General features: G+C 50.7%; 9 protein-coding genes across 9 annotated transcripts; 6 read left to right on the top strand and 3 right to left on the bottom strand.

The window, feature by feature from the left end:
• Positions 1 to 196: 196 nt before the first annotated feature.
• Positions 197 to 1981, top strand: M436DRAFT_57184 (uncharacterized protein; the record flags this gene model as incomplete). The annotated part of the gene is made up of 1 exon (XM_013567691.1): positions 197 to 1981. One exon carries the CDS (start codon positions 197 to 199, stop codon positions 1979 to 1981), a length of 1785 nt encoding a protein of 594 aa, XP_013423145.1.
• Positions 1982 to 2458: 477 nt separating this feature from the next.
• Positions 2459 to 4092, top strand: M436DRAFT_57101 (ATP-dependent DNA helicase; the record flags this gene model as incomplete). Its single annotated transcript, XM_013567674.1, has 4 exons — positions 2459 to 2535; positions 2591 to 2709; positions 2762 to 2796; positions 2851 to 4092. 4 exons carry the CDS (start codon positions 2459 to 2461, stop codon positions 4090 to 4092), a joined length of 1473 nt encoding a protein of 490 aa, XP_013423128.1.
• A 665-nt stretch (positions 4093 to 4757) lies between these two features.
• On the top strand, positions 4758 to 6476 carry M436DRAFT_85916 (MFS general substrate transporter; the record flags this gene model as incomplete). The annotated part of the gene is made up of 5 exons (XM_013567757.1): positions 4758 to 5025; positions 5109 to 5146; positions 5199 to 5600; positions 5659 to 5846; positions 5966 to 6476. The coding sequence occupies 5 exons, from the start codon at positions 4758 to 4760 to the stop codon at positions 6474 to 6476; spliced, it is 1407 nt and encodes a 468-aa protein (XP_013423211.1).
• Positions 6477 to 6870: 394 nt separating this feature from the next.
• On the bottom strand, positions 6871 to 7731 carry M436DRAFT_67677 (uncharacterized protein; the record flags this gene model as incomplete). Its single annotated transcript, XM_013567735.1, has 1 exon — positions 6871 to 7731. The coding sequence occupies one exon, from the start codon at positions 7729 to 7731 to the stop codon at positions 6871 to 6873; it is 861 nt and encodes a 286-aa protein (XP_013423189.1).
• Positions 7732 to 8083: 352 nt separating this feature from the next.
• Positions 8084 to 8576, top strand: M436DRAFT_57243 (uncharacterized protein; the record flags this gene model as incomplete). The annotated part of the gene is made up of 2 exons (XM_013567701.1): positions 8084 to 8285; positions 8344 to 8576. The coding sequence occupies 2 exons, from the start codon at positions 8084 to 8086 to the stop codon at positions 8574 to 8576; spliced, it is 435 nt and encodes a 144-aa protein (XP_013423155.1).
• Positions 8577 to 8933: 357 nt separating this feature from the next.
• On the bottom strand, positions 8934 to 10388 carry M436DRAFT_85913 (uncharacterized protein; the record flags this gene model as incomplete). Its single annotated transcript, XM_013567756.1, has 1 exon — positions 8934 to 10388. The coding sequence occupies one exon, from the start codon at positions 10386 to 10388 to the stop codon at positions 8934 to 8936; it is 1455 nt and encodes a 484-aa protein (XP_013423210.1).
• A 257-nt stretch (positions 10389 to 10645) lies between these two features.
• Positions 10646 to 12189, top strand: M436DRAFT_57137 (uncharacterized protein; the record flags this gene model as incomplete). Its single annotated transcript, XM_013567684.1, has 2 exons — positions 10646 to 10693; positions 10747 to 12189. The coding sequence occupies 2 exons, from the start codon at positions 10646 to 10648 to the stop codon at positions 12187 to 12189; spliced, it is 1491 nt and encodes a 496-aa protein (XP_013423138.1).
• Positions 12190 to 16877: 4688 nt separating this feature from the next.
• M436DRAFT_57387 (uncharacterized protein) lies at positions 16878 to 18700 on the top strand (the record flags this gene model as incomplete). The annotated part of the gene is made up of 5 exons (XM_013567720.1): positions 16878 to 16959; positions 17009 to 17482; positions 17546 to 17849; positions 17897 to 18225; positions 18306 to 18700. Coding segments are annotated over 5 exons (1584 nt in total), but the record flags the coding sequence as incomplete, so codon positions are not given.
• A 258-nt stretch (positions 18701 to 18958) lies between these two features.
• Positions 18959 to 21218, bottom strand: M436DRAFT_85911 (GCS-domain-containing protein; the record flags this gene model as incomplete). The annotated part of the gene is made up of 6 exons (XM_013567755.1): positions 18959 to 19921; positions 19970 to 20555; positions 20615 to 20740; positions 20802 to 21016; positions 21075 to 21147; positions 21208 to 21218. The coding sequence occupies 6 exons, from the start codon at positions 21216 to 21218 to the stop codon at positions 18959 to 18961; spliced, it is 1974 nt and encodes a 657-aa protein (XP_013423209.1).
• Between the last annotated feature and the right edge of the window lie 1150 nt (positions 21219 to 22368).

Below are 22368 nucleotides of genomic sequence, written 5' to 3'. Positions count from 1 at the left end.
AATGCTGAAAGTCGCGGACTTTTAGTTTTCGAGTATCAACAGAGGCCAACTTGTGCCGAATGTACTGACTGCTATGCTCGGGGAATGTCGATTGCTCGTCTGACACAATGCTCGCCGCTTCATGTCCCTCTTTGGCTCCTTCTCCCGCACCCAGAGCGGTTCCTCTCTGCACAAGAAGCCCACCACGGCCTCGGTCATGACGGCCCTGTGTCCTCGCCGTAACCACCTGTCCACCGCCAATCCCTTCGACAAAGACTCTCCTCGCCATCGCCGCGACCTTCACATCCTCTCCAGGCGTCCCGTACCTCCTGCCTCGCGCACTCTGACCCCCGAGTCTGCCGAATCTCTTTTCCTCGAAGCTCTCTCGCGTGCGAGCCTGTGTCGAAAACATGCCCGTCAATCATCTACTACCACAAATCGACCCTCTCAATCCAAGACCTCTCCATCCACCCGCTCCGCCCGCTTTACCACATCCACATCTACGCAACGGCCACCGCAGACATCTGCTGTCGAGCTCTTGTCCGCCGAAGCTTCCCATCCCGCACCCATTCACCTTTCACGCCACAAGCTGCGTGCCATCGTCGATCAATACGATTATGAAGGCTACCAAGAAGACGCCCCTCCGAACAGGGACTCTCACCAGGATCCCTCACCGAGCGCCCCTGTTCACTCTTCCCACCAGATATCCTTCAGGGAGCCCCTGGTTGCCCAATCGCTTCCCGATCAGGAAGCCATTGACTATCTCAACCTCCTTCTACAAAACGAGAGCACGTCGAACACCTCACTCTACAATTCATACAAGGCCATACCACAACCGCGGCCGCAATATCTCCAAAATCAGACTATTCGCTCGTTGATGCATCGCCTGGCCATCGTCGAGTTCAAAGATGAACGGACAATGCAGCGCTACCTCAGTGTCGTCGATGATATGTTGACTGCAGACGTGCCCATGACCCGGCCGGAGTGGAATAGCGCCATGAGTTTCGCAGGTCGCTATCTTCGCAAAGTTGGTGATGTCCAAGTCGATACTACCACCCAGATCTGGTTGCGCATGGAGAAAGAAGCTGGCATTACAAGCAGTGCTACCACCTTCAGTATTCTGTTCGATGTCGCCACCAAAGCAGGCAAGTTCGCCCTTGCCGATATTGTGGTCAAAGAGATGTTGCAGCGAGAGATTGAGCCCAATCGCTATTTTCGCACCAACATCATCTATTGTCATGGCCTCAAGCGCGACGGTGCTGCTGTGAGAAGGGCCTACCAGGACTTTGTGGATGCCGGTGAGATCATTGACACGGTAGTCTTGAACTGCGTGATCGCGAGTCTGATCAATGCTGGCGAGCCATCCGCGGCGGAATACATTTTTGAGAAAATGAAAGCTCTCGGTGCAGAAAATACCCCTATCGCAAAGTTCAAAGGGTGGAAAGCTCAGCGCCACCTGGGCAAAGTTCTAGATCGGGCAGGGCAGACACTTCGCAAGGATCCAGAAAGACGTGTTGTCGTGCAGAACGTCACTCCAATCACACCAAATCTGCACACCTACCGCTTGCTGATCAAATACCATGCCCGCGAGTCTGGTAACATAGATCGTATCAGCGCACTGCTTGATGAGATGCAACAACTTGGCCACACTATCCATGGGTCCATCTTCTACCAGATCATACGAGGCTTCAGCATTCACGGAGGCATTCGTTACTCTTCCTGGAACAAGAAGAAGCTAGACAGTTTTTGGGAGGTTTTCTGTCAATTCGCTGAGCGAGACAAAGAAATCGAACAGAACCACGGTGATTGGATGTCTGAGGAAGATAGAGGCTGCTACCTCAGTGTCTCCATGGTTCAAATTGTCCTCATGGCGTATCACAAGGTCACTGGCCCAGAGAACACAAGAAAAGTGTGGCAGGAAATTAAAGAAGTCTGGAGACCGAGCGAGGAAGACGAAGAGCATGTAAACTTGAAGCTGGAATACAGCTTGGTTAGATCTTGAGCACTCATCAGGAGAGATTGTAACACCATATGTAACCATTCATGTACAAACGAATTTTAAGAACCAAAGAAGAATTTTTAACAAGATTTGAGGAAATGTATAAGAAGGCATCTCGTATCATCGGACTGTCAAAGAGTTGTCCAACATATCCTACCTACTACCTCGATAGTTAGTGTGTGGAATTCGTTCCTGATTTGGAAATGGTATATCAAGATTGTCCGTGCGCCAGCGCGTGTTGCAGGCCGCTCTTGCCTGATCATCCTCTTGACCTTCTCCTTCCTGATTTTGTTTGAGTTCACTTACCAAGAAGCCTTGTGACGCGTCAAAGATCACGGGCACGGAATATTGACTAGGATGTTGGGATTGTTTGTCAACACAGTGCTGCCTATCTTGCCATCTGGTTGAAGCCTTGCGAAAGCACATCAATCGCCTCCTCCAACTGTTCTCGTCCAACACAAGCCTTCGATCAACACAAAAATGCCTGTGCAAAGACAGCGCAGTAAGCCTGATCTTGAGTTTACTCTTCGACAAGTTTTCGGGAAGCCCTCATTCAGGTCAGTTTTCATTTCTATCTCTCTTTTTCGGCGGATCTAACCAAACCGAATTTAGACCTATACAACGCGAAGTCATTGAAGCTGCTCTAGATGGCAATGATGTCTTTCTCCAAGCCGCCACTTCGTTTGGCAAAAGTTTATGCTTTCAGCTGCCAGCATGCATCGACTACGGAAGTAAGCAAAGATCACATCAAGTGGATGAAACCCATGTATTAATATGACTCAGTCACGGTCGTCGTATCACCTCTTCTTGCACTCATGGTATGTGCTCTACATGATCTCTTCGGTTTATGTCTTCCATTGACTGTCCTACAGAATAACCAGGTCGCTGCCCTGCGTGCAGCAAACATTCAAGTCGCTACTATCAATAGCACTGTACCCAAGACCGTCAAGGATGCTATCATGGCCGATCTAAAGACTGGTCACCCTCAAACCAGACTTCTATACGTCACTCCTGAGTTCTGCGCCCAAGACCACTTCCGTCGCGTTCTACGAGTGGTCCACGCACAGAAAGAGCTCGCCCGGATTGCAATTGACGAAGCACATTGCATTTCTGAATGGGGTCACGATTTTCGCCCGAGTTTCAAAGACCTCAATTTCTTCAAGCAAGAGTTCCCAGATGTGCCAATGATTTGCTGCACTGCCACTGCTACACAGCGGGTGCGAGACGACATCATCGCAACTCTGGAGCTCGACAAGCGTAACCTGAAACACTTCACCATGACCACCAGCCGGCCAAACTTACATTACGAAGTTCGGTACAAATCAGACGATGAAGACCACTATGACGATTTCCTCGCATGGATCAAAGCCGCTCATGCTCGACGTAGAAGCCCAGAACGTGCTGCAGAACTGGCTGCTCGTAATGAACGATCAACCAACGTACCGGGCATCATCTATACCCTATATCGCCGAGACTGCGAGATACTGGCTGAACGTCTGACCAACGATGGCATTGGTGCCAAGCCATATCACGCTGGGCTAAGCAACGAGCAGAAAGACGACCATCTGTCCGGCTGGGTAGCTAACCGAGAAGGCTACGATGTCATCGTGGCCACCACTGCTTTTGGTATGGGCATTGACAAAGACAACGTCCGTTTCGTAGTGCATTGGCAGATTGCCAAGTCTTTCGAAGGCTACTATCAAGAAGCAGGTCGTGCAGGCAGAGATGGAAAAGCCTCACTCTGCATAGTCTACTATTCGCGCGAAGATCGCGATCGCGGTGCAAACATGCTGGCCAGAGCCCAAGAGCAAAAGATGCGGCAAGAGATGAGCAGAGGCCGCAACACGGACTACGATAACATGAATACGCATCCCGATAGCAATGGTCGTGCCAACTCCTTGCTGTATCTGACCAAGTACTGCGAAGCAACAGGAGTCTGTAGACACAGGATGGTTGCGGAGTACTTCGGAGACAAGACTGTGGTGCCGTGCAACTATGCTTGCGATCACTGCAAGGATCAGAAAGGGCTGGAGATTAGGAAGAATAATGGATTGGCGAGCGAGGAGTGGTGTTTGACACAAAGACAGTCTTATTCATACGACGAGTACGACTAGGAGCGTGCTCGCGAGGGCAGGTAGACTAGGACTGTTGGCAAGGGAACTTCGCTGAATGGGACGAAAATGAAGAGAAAGGGAAGGATAGAGTCTAATAACTTTTAAAGCACACTTTTATCGAAAGATAAGATGCTCATATGTTCACGATGACTCTTGGTTTGTCTGTTGATGAACCAATACCAGGGCTCTTAGCTCTGATCGAAACAGCATGTTTACTGGGAACCCTGCAATACCACTGTTTCTTACAGCTCGTAGTTCGCTGCCTACCACATCTCGATGAAGTTGCATCTGATGAGATCGGCAGTTCAACTGGTGCTATTTTAGCCAGGACATTGTCCTCTTAGGAGTTACGGTCCGTCTTGCCGAAGTGGCTGCCCGTCTCCACATTTCTCCACGCGCTCCTTCGTGGAGAGCTGAGTTTCGAGGTCCTCGGACCGAAGCGCAGAGATAGTCCTCCTCCATGACGCCCTTCACATGAACAGAGATGATGCCAGCTTACCAAGTTCCATCGACATATCACCAAGAAGTTTCAGCAAAGGCTCTGCTATTCTGATGAATTGAGCTTCGCTGAGACACCTCATACATCCACATTGGACAACGCCTTTGCGAAGTCGTACAACTCGAACATGTCTTCTACGAGAACTACAAGGAAATCCTTCACAGCCATGAATGGAATCAACCCCATTCGCTCTGACATAGAACTCGAGTCCATCCGCTCTCCATCAAGAGGGTCTGAGAAACGATTTCCAGCCGAGTCAAGCAAAAGACTCGGCCACGCCCACGTTGATTCCGATGATGATCGCGAGCAGCACGATCAGAATGAGACTCTGCCCTCTCCTACCGTAGCTTCTCATGAAGCTCCCGAGCGATGGAATGCACCCAAGACGAATCTCTGGCGTACTTTTGCTGCCTTCTGGGGCTTTGCTATCATGGGTAAGGAAAATCCTATGGCTGCTCGGCTTTTACGCGAGACCGTCGGCACATAAGATATATGCTGACTATGCTCGCATCTACAGGCATGAATGATGCTACTTATGGAGCGATCATTCCATACGTAAGTTTGACCGCTGGCACCGAGTGTTCCCATCGAAGCTGACCGAGACTAGCTGGAAATACACTATGACCTATCGTACACCATCGTATCACTCATCTTCCTCAGTCCACTTATTGGCTACAACGCATCAGCGTTACTTAACAATACCATACACCTCCGGTTCGGTCAGAGAGGTGTAGCTTTCATCGGGCCACTCTGCCACCTGTTGGCATACATCGTCATTGCTGTACATCCACCTTATCCAGTTCTGGTCGTGGTCTTTGCAATCGCTGGGTTTGGCAACGGACTGGAAGATGCAGCTTGGAATGCCTGGATGGGTGCAATGACCAACGCCAACGAAGTGCTGGGCTTCCTCCACGGAGTCTATGGCTTGGGAGCGACTATTGCTCCTCTGATTGCGACATCGCTGATCACCAAGGCCGACAAACCTTGGTGGACGTGGTACTACTTTATGGTAATGATCTCAAACGGCCAGTTTGTATATTGATCTAGCTGACAACAACCCTACTCAGATCGCATTTGCCGCCGTTGAACTCGCTACAAGCCTCTGGGCCTTCTGGGGCCAGACCGGAGAAGTGTTTCGTCTCGCACACCCCAGAACTACAGATCAGTCCGGTAATCGGATGAAAGAGGCCTTATTCACCATGCCTAGTGCGCGAGTCACATGGCTATGCGCCTTGTTCCTGCTAGGATACGTAGGGTACGTAAGCCGAGGGTACAAATAGTGCAGGTCAAAAGCCATCTGATGGCTTTTCGACTTTCGCCTGTACTTTTATTACCCTTGTATAAAAAGCATGCTAACTGTACCCTCACTTGTAGAATTGAGGTTGCACTTGGCGGCTGGATCGTCACTTTCATGATCAGAGAACGCAGAGGCAGTGCCTTCGCCTCTGGCATGACTGCCACTGGCTTCTGGCTCGGCATCACAGTCGGCAGACTGGTGCTTGGTTTCGTCACACCACGCATCGGTGAGAAGCTGTCCATTGCCATTTACCTCCCCATCGCCACCGGACTCGAACTTCTCTTCTGGCTCGTCCCACAATTCTACGTCTCTGCTGTTGCGGTCGCATTGCAAGGATTCTTTTTGGGACCGCTGTTCCCCGCTGCCGTGGTTGCGACGACCAAGCTTTTGCCTAAGCATTTGCATGTCAGTGGCATTGGGTTTGCTGCTGCGTTTGGTGGGTCTGGGGCAGCTATTTTCCCGTTCGTCACTGGTGTTGTTGCGCAAGCGAAGGGCGTACAGGTTCTTCAACCCATTATTCTGGCACTTTTGGTTGTTATTTGGTTGTTCTGGATTTCGCTTCCGAGGATTGAGAAGAAGAGGGATTGAAGATGGAGAGGATTGTATAAAGAACTCATGGCGTTGTGGGTAGAAAGTGGCTCGAATATGCATTATCTCGTACTCTGGGATCAGCATGCTCTTCTTGTACCTGTCATCAACTACTAGGCAGGTGATCCTTCCATGCGTGAATATTCAGTCTGATCTCCTTGTCCCCCAGCCAAACCAATTTTCGCCGCCCTCATCCATATGCTTAGTCCAGTCGGGCGCCATCTACCATGCATGACCATCTACATCGTGGAGTATGGATCAAATTTTCAATCAGCGGAGCCGAGAAGTTTGATTAGATGGTCTGATCGATGTGTACTCCAAATGAATCTGCGATGGCCTGTGGCGATTCTGGATTCCCTCTTACTTTGTTGTGGTGTCCTCGAGGAAGAAAGGCTCAGCGTGGCGCATACTTGCCTCTTAGTCTTCGTAACAACTTCTCCTGTGCTGTGCGTTTGCGCTTACGACCGTACTCTCTCTCCAACGCAACGAGCTCGTCTTTTCTGAGCCAGGATTCCGACACCTTCGAAGACTCGGCGGGGGCAGGAGCTGGATCTCGAGTTACCCACAAGAACACCTCTTCGTGTATTGGGGTGACAATCGGTTGATACTCCGGCATGGGATCGTCGTGGTCATCCACACGCCTAGCATCCTTCTGCGATTGCACCTGCGACTGAGACTGCGACTGCGACTGAGACTGCAATTGGGACTGCAATTGGGACTGCAATTGGGACTCCGACTGCGAGTACTGCGAAAGCTCCAGCATCAACTGTCTCGACGGTGAATCCAACTCCGCATCATCCTCCTCTGGCTCTGGTTCTGGCTCAGACTCAGGTTTCGGCAATACCACAAACCCATACCAATCCTCCTGGTCCGTAGGCGCTGGCTTTAGATAGATAGCCAGTTCTCTGGCTGCATTCTGCTCACCCTCCTTGTACCATTTGTTCCGCCAAGCAGGCAATTGCTTGCCTTCGCGATGGATGTTTTGGGGTGGTAATTCGTAGTCCGAGTCCGAGTCCGAGTCGGAGTTTGAGAGAGAGTAGCCTGCTTCGATGTTTTCGTGTAGTTCGTCGGCAAGAGTGGGGAAGTAGATGTAGTTGAGAAGTCTGGGTGAGGTGGGAGGTTGGAGTTGATTAGAAGCTCGTAGTCTGGAGCGTTGCTGGGTCGTTGATGGATGTGTGGGCCGAGGTGAGCGTGGTCGCATCATGGGGTCTGTTTCTGGCGTGGGCATCCATTTCCCAAGTATTGGGTTATACATGTCTTTTGGAGTTGTAGTGTTGATAGTGCGTTAGGGTGTTGCTGTATGGGTGTTGAATGGAGTTGAGTATGTTCCGGGTTATAGTAGCATGGCGATGGAAACATCCAACACGGTGTATGGAAACAACAATGTTCAAGGTTTCTCAAGTCCTAGGAGAAAGATCCAGTAGCAAGAAGCCCCGAAGAAGAATAATCCGGAAAGTTGATGACATTATGTCAAATCAAACACTACAAACGTGTTGGTTGATGTTTGGTATATAGTGAACCAGCACCGCCACAACTTCCCTTCCCCACATAAACGCCACGACTTACCACGCTGCGCACGTGCCACATGCTGGACCCAGTACGCGACCATGGATCCAGCAGTGTTTGGTAAATGGCTTAAAGAACAGCAAGCTCTTATCGATGCAAAGAAAGACAACAATGAAGAAATCGAAGTTCCTCTCCACTACCTGTTCTGGAGCGACGGCAAAGCAGACAAAGTCCCCAGCGCAACCGCTAAGATGACCAAACAAGACCCCACCGAGTACCTGGATGCTCTGAGCAAGAAATACTGTATGTTCTAGTTTGATCTATACACAGTTTGAACCAGCGAGCCTTAACAAACCCACAGCGAACGTCTATGGAGTGAAGCTGGTTTTTACTAGTCTTCCTATCAATTACACGGTCTGGAAACAGAACCCTCCTCGCAAAGACATCTACCTCTATGGCCACCCACGCGGAAGATTCCCGTCTGTCGATCAATGCATCTACCACATCTGGCACCTGCTTAACAACAAGATCTCCGAGTGCGATTGCAGATTGTGTGAGGGTATGGTCAGAGGCTATGGCAATAAAGGCAACTAAGCATCAAGAGACTTAGATTCTAAGCCTAAGCTGCTTCTTGATCGTCTTTGTATTCGTCATACAGTGGCATCTCCACGTACCACAACTTCACTCATGTCTTTGCTCATCCACTTGAACTTACTATGTACCTCCCCTCTCATGTGCACAGTCATGTTGTGTAGAGAGCTATAGCAACGCACAGTCTCTTCAGTAAACGATCAGCGTCCATGGAGAGTCCTAATACCATTGCCTCTCTGTGGCCTTTGCTACTATCTGGAAGACACCGTGCATTTTGATGGCTTCAGCTTCACCTGACTGACTGTTGACGTGAAAGCGGCTGTACAACTTCGATTGGTTATACAGAGAAGTTTGCTCAACCTACGTAGTCTCCAGTCTCTCTACTATACCCATCTCGCCAGTCACTGACGGCCTCAAACGTGATACGAGTCCAGAGCTGTGCCACTCGTTTTCAGTCACCTCTTGCCATCCAGCAGTGGCTAGTGAGTCGCTGACAGTCTCTCTGATCGAAGTGATACTACTGTCACCGAAGCCAAACATCTCAAGCTCTCCGGCAGGCCCAGGTTGTGCAAAGTCTGGTTCGCCCCTGAGCGCAGGATCAGTGAGAAATCTGTAAGTCGTCTCAACTTCGCGCCAGCAATCGGCTATGTCTGCCTTGCCAACTTGGGCCGGGTCATCCAGGATTTTGTCATCCGGGTCGGGTGCTAACTTGACGCACAGTCTCCGTACGTTCGATGAGTTGCCCTTGTATGTGATACGGTCAAGTGGTGGGCCAATATGATTGCTGAAAGGGAAGACTGCCTTGTATTCCACTGACCACATGTCCATCTCGAGCCTGAATGCTCTACCTACTGCTGCCAATATACCGGGAGGGTTTTTGTGAAAATACTCGTACGTCGAGTAAGCTTCGAGGAATGACCCTTCGTTGACAGCCAGGTGGGTCCAAGGTCTTATGTAGATTGGACTTGACGGGGCGGGTCTGCCGTACTCGTTCGGCTCCAGGATGAGTTCGACTGGTTGCATCATATCGTAATCACTTTGAGTTGGCGAGCGGCAGTGATCGGCGACTTCGACAGGCCTGGGCTCTCTCCAGAACGAGACCAACTGCATAGCCATGCCTGGAAACGCCCATGCATCCATCATGTTCATACTGCAGCTGGTCAGACAAGCAAGTGTGCTCGGAGGCGCTAGGATTGTTATCCTCGCAGGATCAAGCTTCTCGAACAGCAGGTTCCAGAAAGCGGCTGTAGCAATCAAGCAATGCATCTCATCACGTATATAGTCTAGATTGACGTCGTTGAGTTCTTCAGTGGCGATTATAGTTAGAGACTGCACGCCATCACCAGCGCTGCAATTGGCTTGCGAATAGAGAAAAGTTATCAAGCTGGACAGTTGTTCGTTCAATGTTGTCGTCCACATCGCAGCTTTGGGCGTTGGTTCGCTCTGCCAAACATGTCGGTACGGCAACCGGATATCGTGTGGGTAGCCAGCGTCTCGGAATAGCCATTCTTTGAAACTTTGGGTGATGATCTTGATCTTTGGTGCAAGCAATGGCTCGGCCTGATTTGTAAGAGTCTGGAGTCGAATTTGCAGGTGCGAGTACAGTAGCGGTGAGACCAGTCGATACCAGGTCTTGGACACGCATATCAAGGATTTCAGAGGTCTATCTGTCAAGTCAGACGAGCGGGTTAAACTGATGTCAAGCGTATTCTTCTGCCAGTTCCACGACGGTGGAGGGAGCATGAGATACGTCAAGATTTGAGACTTGATTTCATCGGGCAACGAGTTCAATCCTGTTCGATCAGTGTTGGACATGTTGATAATGGGAGCGATATGGTATGTTGCAATTGGTATAAGCACAAGCTTGGGTTCCCATGCTTTCCTCTCGGTCCTTGATTATCTTATCGTATCTTGAGCGCCAAGAAGTTGTGGGGAAGGCGCGGTAGAACGCGACTTCTGTGTCGCGAAGCCGACACGAAACTGGTTCTGGCGACAGGAAGCATCGCTGCAGAGGGACAGCAGTCGTCGGCTATACACAATCAAGTCACTTGAACGTGCCTGTCTACCCTATCATGTCCTCAAGGCAAAAGTCGTTTTTCGAGCAAGATCACAGCTCCAAGGTGAGATCAATCAGTCTTCTCACAACGCGTCATCCAATACTGATCCACAACAGTCAAAACCGCGATGGCAGGGTAATCGCAGCTTCGACAAGAAACCTTCCGCCGACGAGTCCACAAACAGACCTGTTCCACCGACGAAGCCTCCAATTCACCCTTCGACCGAGGCCAAGTCCAAACTGAAAGCCTTCGAGTTCGCCCGCCACCCCGACAAGGAAAATCCAACCACTACCACCGCTGCTCCGCTGTCGCCTGTCAAGCAAGCTATACTTCCATCTTCACCTCACAAGCTCGCCCAGGATAGACCTCTACCTTCGACGCCGGCCATGCGCCTACCTCTTGCTGATCTCATCGGAAATGCCGAGGACGCTTTACGAAGACCCACGCCGCAAGAAGAGTCGCCCGTTGAAGAAATCGGTTGGATAGCGAATAGCTCACATCCAGACCTGACTCCCCGTCAGAGAAGAAGACGTCCACAGAGTTCATCGCCCGTCAATTCTTCTCAAAATGATGATTCTGATCTCCCCGATCCTAAGCTACCACAATCTGCTTTCAAGACTCCGAGAGCCGATCCAGCCGCCGAATTGTGGACACGATATGCCACTGCCAGGAACCCTGACGATACGCCCATTGAGAAACGCATACCCTCACTCGCCCATCTTATGAACGACTCATCACCTCGATCAGCTCCTAGAACACCTGGCGGTAGCGTGGGTGGCTTGAGGAGATGGGCGAGCTGTGGTCTGGAATTCCCGTCTTCTCGAGTCAAACGACGCCGCGTCAATGGAATCTTCCGGGACAACAGCATTCCTCAAGACCCAGCTGTTGCAAAGCCGCTGTCACGGGTGGGCATGTTGGTCGAGAAAGTCCAAGAATCTCTTGCCCACAAGGACATTCCTTCGAGCTCGTCCCCTTTGCCTGACAAGGGCGATTTCCCTCGTATCCACAGGCCCGTGTCAGACCATCAAAGATCACAACCAACTTCAGCACGTTCGTCACAGCAGTATTCGTATCAGCATGATGATACAGAATTTGATGACAATGACATTACACTGGATGCTATTGCAGAGATCCAACCGAACAGCACCACTCGGAACAATTCTTTGACCGACACGACGATAATGAATACTATCGACGAAGACGACGATGAGTTTGGAGACGACGACTTTGGAGACGATCTTGACGATGAAGAGATCGAGAATGCCGTTTCCTTTTTCGAAAGCAGACCTGGTACTTCTAACGGTCAATTTGATTCACAACCAAACACTTGTGCTATCGCGCAGCCCGAACAGCCGCTGCCAACACCAGCACCGCCACCTCAGCAACAGCCACAAACTTTCGATCTTACTGGCTTCTCTGATGACGATGACGACGACGAATTTGGTGGTTCCGACCTCGATGAAGATCAGCTTGTTCAAGCTGAAATGGATGCTACTCAGGCGTTGGAAGCGAGTACAAGTGCTAGCTCTGTACGTATCTCGAATCTTCCTAGGGGGTAGATAGCTAAGTGTCATCAAGACTACTCAAAAGTCTCGCGCCATCCAACGCTACTTGGTGAAGCAAGTCGTAGACGGTCAGTACATCGACCCTCGTGGTCGTCAACAGGCCGAAAAGGTAAGCCACGTGTTGTGCCATCGCTCCTTCCCCAAAAGAGTTCTGGTGAATTGACAACCCCCATTCAGGTCTTGTTTGTTGAGGATGAAGTCCAAAAGCGCAACAAGTCCATTACCTTGAGACAGTCATGGCTTGAAACGCATTGCGCGCCTGGATCCTATGTGCATGTCGTTGGCCGATTCAACGTGGCCGGCCAGATCACTATTGATGACGCCGAAAATCTGATCATCGTTCACCCTGACCATCTAATTTCAGCTACAGTTGTTGCAGATTCTTTTGAATGCATCCGCAGAGCCGTTCTTCAGGACAGAGTCAAAGCAACAAGTCGCTCCAGTGAGCCTTCTGTCTACGGTTCGATGCTTCATGAGATCTTCCAGGAAGCAATGAAGACAAACAAATGGGACCAAGATTCGCTGGACGAGCTTGTCGGCAAGACAGTAGGCAAGTACCTGGAAAGCTTGTTCGAACTCGGGCATAAAGACACCAACAAAGCATTTGAGCATCTCAAGAGCAAGATGCCTGAGATGAGCTCCTGGGCCAAAGTCTTCGTCAAGGCCAACCCTGGGCCCGACGCTCTGGCAGAAGACAGAGGCGGCAAGAAGATCCGTGTCAGCATCACCAAGCTGCTTGATGTCGAAGAACACGTATGGTCGCCAACCTATGGTCTCAAAGGTAACATTGACGCTACCGTTCAAGTTCGCATGGAGGACGAACAAGGGACGCGAGCGTTGACGGTCCCCTTCGAAGTCAAGACAGGACGCAATACTACAAACACCTCGCATCGCGCACAGACAGCATTGTACACGCTCTTGTTGTCTGATCGGTACGACTTGGACGTCATCTATGGCTTGTTGTACTACATGGAGAACTCGAGTGTTACACGCATTCCAGCGATACGCCATGAACTGCGCCACATGATCATGCAACGGAATGAGCTTGCTTGCTATGTTCGTGAGCGTCTCCAGCTTCCGCCCATGATACAAGACGAGCGCAAGTGTGGAAGATGCTACGCCAAGACAGAGTGCTTCCTCTATCACAAACTTGCGGAAGACGGTACGACAGAGAGTGCTGGTGTCAAGGAGAAGTTCAATGAGCTCGTCGGCAAGCTACAGCCTGTTCACCAAGACTTCTTCAAGAAATGGGACAATCTGTTGACTAAGGAAGAGTCTGAGTTGATGAAGTTCCGCCGCGAGCTTTGGACCATGCTAAGTACCGAGCGTGAGAAGCTCGGGCGCTGCTTTTCAGAAGTCATTATTGAGAAGGGGTCCATGAGAGAACTCAACGACATGACCAAGATCAACCGGTACCGCTACACTCTCATCAAGAAAGAACCTCCGCCAGGCTTCTCTTTCACCGAGTCTCAAATCACCACTGGAGAACCGATCGTCATATCTAGCGAAAAGGGCCACTTTGCCCTAGCCAACGGCTATGTAACCAAGGTGTCGAGAGGGCGTATTACTGTTGCGGTTGACAGAAGACTACACAATGCACGTCAGAAGCAAGCTGATTTTGACACCAACACGAACCAGACCTTCTCGGGTATAATGGAGGTTGGGAGAGAAGACGAGCCCAGCCAAGATGCTCAAGGCGTTGAGGAAACACCCATTGTCTATCGTCTCGACAAGGACGAATTCAGCAACGGCATGGCTACTGTTCGCAACAACCTCCTGGCCTTGATGGATGACAATGTCTATCGCTCTGCAGACTTGCGCAAGCTAGTCGTCGAAGACACTGACCCTGTGTTCAAGCCCGAGCCTGCAGCTTATGCTTTGTCTGGGCCGGCTAGTCAATTGCAGATAAACAAGGATCAGCATGCTGCGATCGATAAAGTCATGTCTGCCAAAGATTATGCCCTTGTACTTGGCATGCCAGGTACGGGGAAGACGACTACTATCGCGCACATTATCAGAGCCTTGGTTGCTCGTGGTAAGAGTGTGCTCTTGACTTCCTACACGCATACCGCTGTGGACAATATTTTGTTGAAGCTGCGAGACTCGGATGCATCTATCTTGCGTTTGGGCACCTTGGCAAAGATTCACCCAGAGGTCCAGGAGTTTGCTCACCTGGCAGCAACACCGAAGCAAAGCATGGAAGAGCTGGAAGACACATACATGAAGCCTCAAGTTGTCGCAACCACATGTTTAGGCGTCAATCATCAGCTCTTCCAGAGCAGAGTTTATGACTACTGCATTGTAGATGAGGCATCACAGATCACCCTTCCAGTCTGTCTCGGACCCATCCGCATGGCAAGAACATTTGTTCTCGTTGGAGATCACTACCAACTCCCGCCTCTGGTGCAGAATCGTGAGGCCCAAGAAGGAGGCCTCGATATCAGTTTATTCAAGCTGTTGTCTGACCGCCACCCAGAGAGTGTGGTCAATCTGGAACATCAATATCGCATGTGCGAGGAAGTGCAACTGCTGTCCAAGACTCTGATCTACTCTGGCCGCCTGAAGTGTGGCAACGGCGCTGTCGCTTCCCGAACCCTCAAAGTCTCTAACCCTGACGGCATAATGAGATACCACTCCGAGCCCCAAGGCTCCTGGTCTCTAGATCGAAATCTTTGTCTAGGCCCAGCTCACGGAAACTGCTGGCTTTCTGAAGTCCTATCTTCATCTCGAAAAGTGGTTTTCGCAAACACAGACACTCTTTGTCCCGTGCCAAAAGAAACAGCGGTCGGCTCCCGCATTGTAAATGCCGCAGAAGCCCAACTCCTCACTCAACTGGTGCTGTCATTGATCTCGCAGGGCGTTCCCCCAAACGAAATTGGAGTGATAGCCTTTTACCGCTCTCAGCTTGCCCTGCTGCGTCAATTGTTGAAGTCACACCCAGAAGCTTCGGGCGTAGAAATGCACACGGCAGACAAGTTCCAAGGCCGCGACAAAGAAGTTGTGTTCATCTCTTGCGTGCGCAGCAACGATACAGGGAACGTCGGTGATCTTCTTCGAGACTGGAGACGTCTCAACGTCGCTTTCACGCGTGCCAGAAGTAAGATGGTCGTACTTGGAAGCAAAGAGACACTGGCCTCCAACGAACTACTCGACAAATTTCTCAAACTGGTGGAAAGTAAAGGATGGATCTACAATCTTCCCAAGTTGGCGGAACGTGGTCACAATTTCCAAGATGCACTGCTTGCAAGTCTGGCTACACAGAAGACACCCGCAAAGTCGCCGTGCAAGAGGGATCTGCTTGACGCCCTCGAGGGCGGCGAAGATTCCAAGAAGCGCAGGCGTAACCCTCATGCTCAACGTAAAGGTATCGAAGACTTTCTCTCCGGGTCGCCAGTTGACAAGAGTCTATATCACAACGACAACTCGAGGGTCAACAAACCTTTCAAAGTGCCTGGCAAGGTCGGGAAGGTAGGGACGAAGGCTTTGTTCGGTACAGAGAATACAAACAGCAAGAGGCCTGTTCTTATGGATATTGTCAATGATGCTCTGGGCGGTCTTGAGTAGAAACAGTACTGTATGTTCGTGTCGAATGACGAAGGTGATTTTGGGTAGTTGTCGAGTAGGATGAGCTTCATGGATTCAGAAGGAGAGAATAAGATACGACCCGAGGATGGTTGACTCTTGGATGGGAGTATAGCATTGCATGATTAGCTAGATATGTGATAATGAGCAAAGAGGTATACTCTTCCCAACCTACTTCTAGAGTCTAGTAAAGCTTGCACTGTGACAAACTTGATATTTAGACTCTGGGATGAAGCTTGGCTGTCCGTGTTCGTCCGCACCCTCCACCTTCATCCACGTTCTCCACACAACTAGCCCTAACAACCGGATACACCGATCGACTGGCGATGGTCCAGCGAGAGAGTTCATTGTAGCGGAAGTACCGTGCTATCTATGGAGTGATAAGCATCATGCCTGCCACTGCGAGCCGCCACCCCAAGAAAAGCGCCTTTTCTTGTGAGCCTTGCCGAAGGCGAAAGGTACACCCCCGACCAAAAGTGGTGACCACAAGGATTTATTGATTGCCAATGCTTCTCTAGGTGAAATGCGACGGAGTGCAACCCATCTGTAACCGCTGTAAAACGCGTTCGGAGACCTGCGAGTTTTTACTGTGAGTTTCCAATCACACACCCAAAGATGTTTCTCGGAACAGCAGCCAGAACGGTTGACACTGCATGGAAAAAATTGGCAAAGCTGATTCTTTTTACTAAAGCGCTCCTACTCTGTCATACACGCAAAAGTTGGAAAGGCGAGTTGCGGAGCTTGAAAGCTTGCTCGCGACTTCCTCACAGCTCGAGGCTTCCACCTCATCAACATCACAAGCCCAGACTGTTTCTCCCGAGCAAAGCACCACTGCGAATTCGACGATTACTTCCAAACCCACCGAGAGTGACAACGATCAAATTGTTGCTTTTCACGGTTCCACGAGTCTATTCCAACTGCCAGGAAGCGTTCGGACAAGGACGACAGATAAAGAAGCAGAGCAGGCAAATGTGCTCAAGAGGGAAAGTCTGCTGAATAACGCATGGCGTGAGAGGGCGTATGAGAAGCTCGCTGTTACGCCGGTAAGATTGCGTTTTGTGATTGGCAACGATTGTATCAGAGACTGACTTTGTCGACAGGAGCCGTATAGATATCTACTTGATTCGCATTGGTCTTGGATACAGCCGCTGTTCAATTTTGTATACCGGCCAGCTTTTACGCGTACATTTTGTCAGACTGCGCCCAGTGATCCTTTGCTAACAGCTGTCAGGCGACATGGTGACTGGAGGCCAGTACTACTCGTCAGCACTGTTCAACGCAATGCTCTCACACTCCGTACGTTGGTGCAAGACCGAGCCTGGAATGGAAGAGCTGCTTGCTCCTTTCGACGAAGGAGCCGCTTTTTTCCAAACTGCCGTCACGAATCTCTTTGATGACCTCAGAAATGGACAGAGTAAGGTGCCTACAGTACAAAGTCTGCTGTTGCTCAGTGCTCAAGAATGTGGCCGTGGAAATAGGACACAGGCTTGGCTGTACAGTGGCATGGCTTTCCGTCTGATCGACGACATGGGCATGTGTATTGATGGCAGACACTACACTGACTCCACTCAGTTTTCTGTAGAGGATGTCGAGATCAGAAATCGATTGTTCTGGAGTTGCTATTTCTGGGATAAGCTGATTGCGCTATACTTCGGACGAGCACCCATGCTGCAGAACTCACACGTCAGTCCTCCGCGAGTCATCAGTAAGTGCTCCCACTACATAGATGCAGATTTTTGTGGAGAGTGTGTGTTGATGATATGAACAGTGGATGACACAGCAGAAATCGAGACATGGGTGCCGCATGGCCTAGCCTCTTCCAACTATCCTCCCAGACAAGCACATTCGATCTCGTGCTTTATACACATGTGTGAACTCGCTGAGATACTAAACCAGGTGCTCATCCACTTTTACAGTCCGACGTGTGACTTATCCTCGGCCAGTGCTCTAGCATGTGCTCTCGAGCAAAGCTCAAAGATGAGAGCTTGGTGGAGAGATTTACCCGAGCATTTGAAGATCAACGTCGGAGCTCTACCACAACTAGCACCGCCTTCACATATCGTCACACTAAAGTAAGTTGCTTGTACAGCTTGACTTGTATATGCTGACCTGCATACAGCTGCCTCTACCATACAATCAACATCCTCCTCCACCGAACTTTACTCAGACTCAGCAGTTCGAATCATGCGTCCGCGAATACGACAATCGATCAGAATCCATTGATCCAATGCATATCCTCCGCAACCTCAATCATAGCGCTCTTTGACCTCTTCGTCCGCACTTTTGGCGATGGGCACGTGGTGTTGAGTCTAGCGTACAGTCTGTACACCGCCACCTCAATCCTCCTGCTCGAATTACAGGCAAGCCCGACCAATCCACAACGATACACCATGGAAAGACTATCCTACTGCTTCTCCGCGCTTGAAAGAGTCAAGAAGACCAATCCAGGTACATCATCACATTCCACCCTAGAAACCACACTTTTACATTTGAAAGAACCTGACTGACCTCGAAAACCCCCTCCAAAGTCATCGCAACAGCATCAAAGCTCATCCGCAAAGAATTAATGGTCCTGGGTCTAGACATCCACGCCTTGACCACCGCCTCTCAACCTACTGACCCTTCCTCATCACGTCCCTTCCACCCTCCCCGTTTCGTGCCTTTATCCTCATCTTCACTTCCATCTCATTCTGCTAACCTCCCCCTCAATCTCAATCAGCAACAATCAGTGTTGGCGCCAGTAGAAGAAGAAGAACAAAACATGATATTTATGGATGCGAGCTATTTGGACTGCGGTGGTGATGTGGCCGGAGGTTCGGGCTTGGATTACGATCTTTTGGACATGAGTCCGAGTACGTTCGAGGCGTTTACGCAGGTTGAGCCGCTGAGTACGACGATGAATCCCGGCTTTGACTTTTTCTGAAGTGAGTGAGCGAGCGAGCGAATGGTCTTCTGTTATTACGAAAGGAATGGAAGAGGATGTGTGTGTTATACACACAAATGGCCAAAGAGATACCAAATTTGAAGGGAATGTTAATGTTCCTGAATGATGTTCGGAAAGGTGTCATGTACTAGGGGTATTTCTGCTCTAGAGTATATATGTTCGATAGGGCGCCCGCCAACCAAGGGGATGATATATGCAGGATGAATATGCACACACAGACTTTTCTCCTCTCCCCCTCTACTTTCCTCGTCCCAACATCTCAGCACCCAACCCATCTTTACCTTCATTGATAGTCATCTGCTCAACAGCCTTGACAAGATCGAAAGTGATGCCTTCACCCACCACACTATCTTTCTTATACTCTTTGTGCTCGGCCACAAAATGTCTGATCCATTTCGCCGCCGTCCACAACTCGCCAGTCGCACGCTGACGAATCAGTTTGAGGTATCTGGCCATCTCGCAGCGGATCTCAACGTCCACGTTGATGCTGCTGAGGTAGCGTTCCACCAAAGGAATCAAACCGGGGAAGCCATCGGATTTGCCATTCATGATTTGATCGACAGTCATGAGTTCGTACTCATCCTCCACAGGGCTCGAGGGACTAGGGGGCCTAGAGAACTGGGTCGGCGTCGAAGTACCCGATCTAGGCTGCCTCATTGCCGGGAAGGGATTCTTGCGGAACCAAAACTTTTGCTCTGTAACTGCATTGCGCAAATGTGCCGTTTCCATATTCTCGGTTGTTTTCTGAATGGGAATGTAGAAATTAAGATCAAAACTTAGGATTGCGCGAGTGATGAGCACGACAAAGACCGAAAAGGCGGCGTTTTCAAAATCGGTGATTTGGATCTCCATGGGGCGGACTTCGACTCGCCAGCCAATGTCGTTGCCGGGAGGCGGAGGCTTGAAACGCATGTGTTGCCAGTTTGTGGATTGGAGGTTTTCGAAGTGGTCGACTTTGTTGAGGTCTAGTTCCTGCAGGTCTTCATTGAAGACGACGATGGGGTCGCGGATGAAGAGGTGGGCGAAGTGGGTGGCTAGGAGGTCGTCCATGCCACCGTCTACGAGCTTTTGCTTCATTTCCGGGTCGACTACGAGGTTAGGGTCAAAGTATTCCTTGCGTAGGCGAGGGTCTTGAGCAATGTATGTGGAGTTTGAAGCGTAACGAGATTTGGGGATCTGCCACCTCGAGTTCTTCAATGGCTGCAGTTCGTTAGTTCAATCGTGTGCAAAAGAGGCAAAAATACGAACCTTCTCTCCAAGCTCTTCAGGGGTCCTGTCGTCGACGGCTCTGCTGATCTGGTTCCATCTGACATCGGTATCGGCCAAGAAGCCCTTGTAGATGGGTGTGGCAGCAGTCAAAGCCAGCAGAACTGGACCAATAGGACTAAGTTGGTCGTACATCTTACGACCTTCGTCAATGTTCTTTGCCTGGAAAGTGATTTGCAGACAACAGCTTCCCATGCCAAAGGCCATGGCGTCCATGTAGATATGATTTTCCTTGGCGGCTCCATTGCGAACGTCGTCATCCTCAGGCCAAGTGTGAAGATCGTGATCGACGGTTGGGTCGTTGAAGGGCCATGTAGTCTTCTCATCCTTGTACACGGGTACGTTGATCTCGACCTTGCGGCCTCTGCGAGCGCGAATGTTTGCGGCTAGAGTCGGGAAACGTATATGGGGGTTTGCGATCTCATCGGGCAGGAACTGAGACCTGAGCTTGTCGCCGTTCAGTGGGTACTCGGGAGTGATGGAGCGCTCTTTAGCACCCAGTCGTGGGAAGGTGGTCAAAGTAATGGGAAACTCGCTGGGTTCCATGTGCTCCTTTGCGATTTTGCGCCTGGAAAGCTGGTCAGTACCTCCGTCTTCTCATCAATGTCTCTTGGGTTGTTTGCTTACCTCCACTTCATGTCTGGTTCGACGTCCAGCAGATCCTTGAGGTCAATTCCCCATGGTCGTCCGGGAGTGGCTTCAAGCATGAAACGGCCGAACTCGGGATGAAAGACGGGCGCCGTCTTGCCAGATCTGTCACGCATCAGTACGGCTGCGACTTGCACAAGGCAGAGTAGGGCAGACACAAGCGTACCTGGCTGAACCACGCTGAATCTCGTCTACACCACCACCCTGAGCGAGGAGCTTCTCATCGCTAGCCAAAGCCTCGAGAATATCTGCCTGGCGTAGCGAGAGCTTGACCTCACGCTTGTCATGGTCGTATGTCACGACAAGGTACTCGATCTCGTCTCCCCAGAGAAGGGCATCGCGCTCTTTGCCCTTGGCTCGTCTCCATGTCGCCAATAGTTGCTATTCGCTCTTCTCAGCTCTTGTGTTTGTGTGCGTCGGCTAGAGCGGGTACACGTACCTCAATGCCCCATTCGCGAACCTGTCCGGCCACCTGTTTCGCTTCGGGCCAGGCAAGCGGCGTTCCCAGAGCTCTGTAGGCGGGAGTGGTTAGCGTGTGTGGTGGTCGAATCGAGGGCTGTGGTTGCTCCTACAGAAGACCCATGGCTTGTGGTCTGCGCAACGTAGTACGGGCTCTTCAATTGGGTTCCAAGACGAGTGGTGCTGAAACGAGAGCAGCTGCAGGCGCGGCTGCAAGAATTGTTGATTGATGGCAGAAATGTTGATGGGCCGCGATAGGCAGTCGTGTGGGCGGCTACCACATAGTGGAGCCTGTGGAGATGTGCTGGTAGGTCGACGAGGAGCGGACAGCGGGTAGAGGCAGAAAAGAAAACAATATGGCAGCTGGCGGATATTGATGTGAAATGCGCATTACAAATGCTCGACGCCAGTGACCACTGGACAAAGCACGCCATTGCCAGCATCCCACGGCCGCTCCCGATCGCGGGGCATCAACCCTAATCACTCCAAGTCCTCCTTATACACGACCGCCCTCTCAAAATCGGCTCCCTGCTAGCCAAGTGTCTGTCCAGAGCTGTGAACTCAGGGCAGGCGCCACGGCACCTCGACGTTCGCACCTGTCAGATGCAGCCATCCGCCCAAAAGCCATCCCGCGTGCCACAGCAACCTACTGAACTGCACCTGCCGACTACTAATTGTCACTACACATGTCCAACGAACCCTGCATGCAGAACCGTCCGACTAGTCTCATCTGCATTCCATTCGCTCGTCTCTCACTGCCGTCTTCATACTATTGGCCATGATGGCATGATGCCTGATCTTTCTGCCATCGGGCGACTGACGCCTGTCAAGATTTCACCATGTTATGCAGCGAGCCTGTACAAACACATGACTTATATTCATGTGCCACTATGTGGCACTCTCTACTTTCCACCACTCGCCGTCTCTCAAGTAGCAAACACTCGAATCAGAAATGGACAATCCGTCCCCATTACCATCTGCCTGAATGTGACAGTCTGGTAGCCAAACACCAATGAGAGCCTAATAGCTCGTGCTCGTCGAGCCACTAACATGGCCGATTGAGCCATGTCGCAATGAAAAAAAGTTTGCAATCAGAAAATAAACTCCCACCAAGCAAGCATCCTGCAAAACTCCGTGCTCCCAATGCTAGTGTCGTGAAGGATGGCCTAATAGCCATCGTATGCGTGTCCCGTGATCCTTCGTATGCGAAATATGCAGTCGAGACGTCTAAAAACCTCTCGCAGAAACCTGTTGATGCACTGTCCGGTCAGACC

The sequence above is a fragment of the Aureobasidium namibiae genome (genome assembly GCF_000721765.1).
Source record: "Aureobasidium namibiae CBS 147.97 unplaced genomic scaffold scaffold_23, whole genome shotgun sequence".
In the NCBI taxonomy this organism is placed as follows: Eukaryota; Fungi; Ascomycota; class Dothideomycetes; order Dothideales; family Saccotheciaceae; genus Aureobasidium; species Aureobasidium namibiae.
Note: the sequence above shows the minus strand (reverse complement) of the source record. Positions and strands in the feature narration are given on the sequence as shown.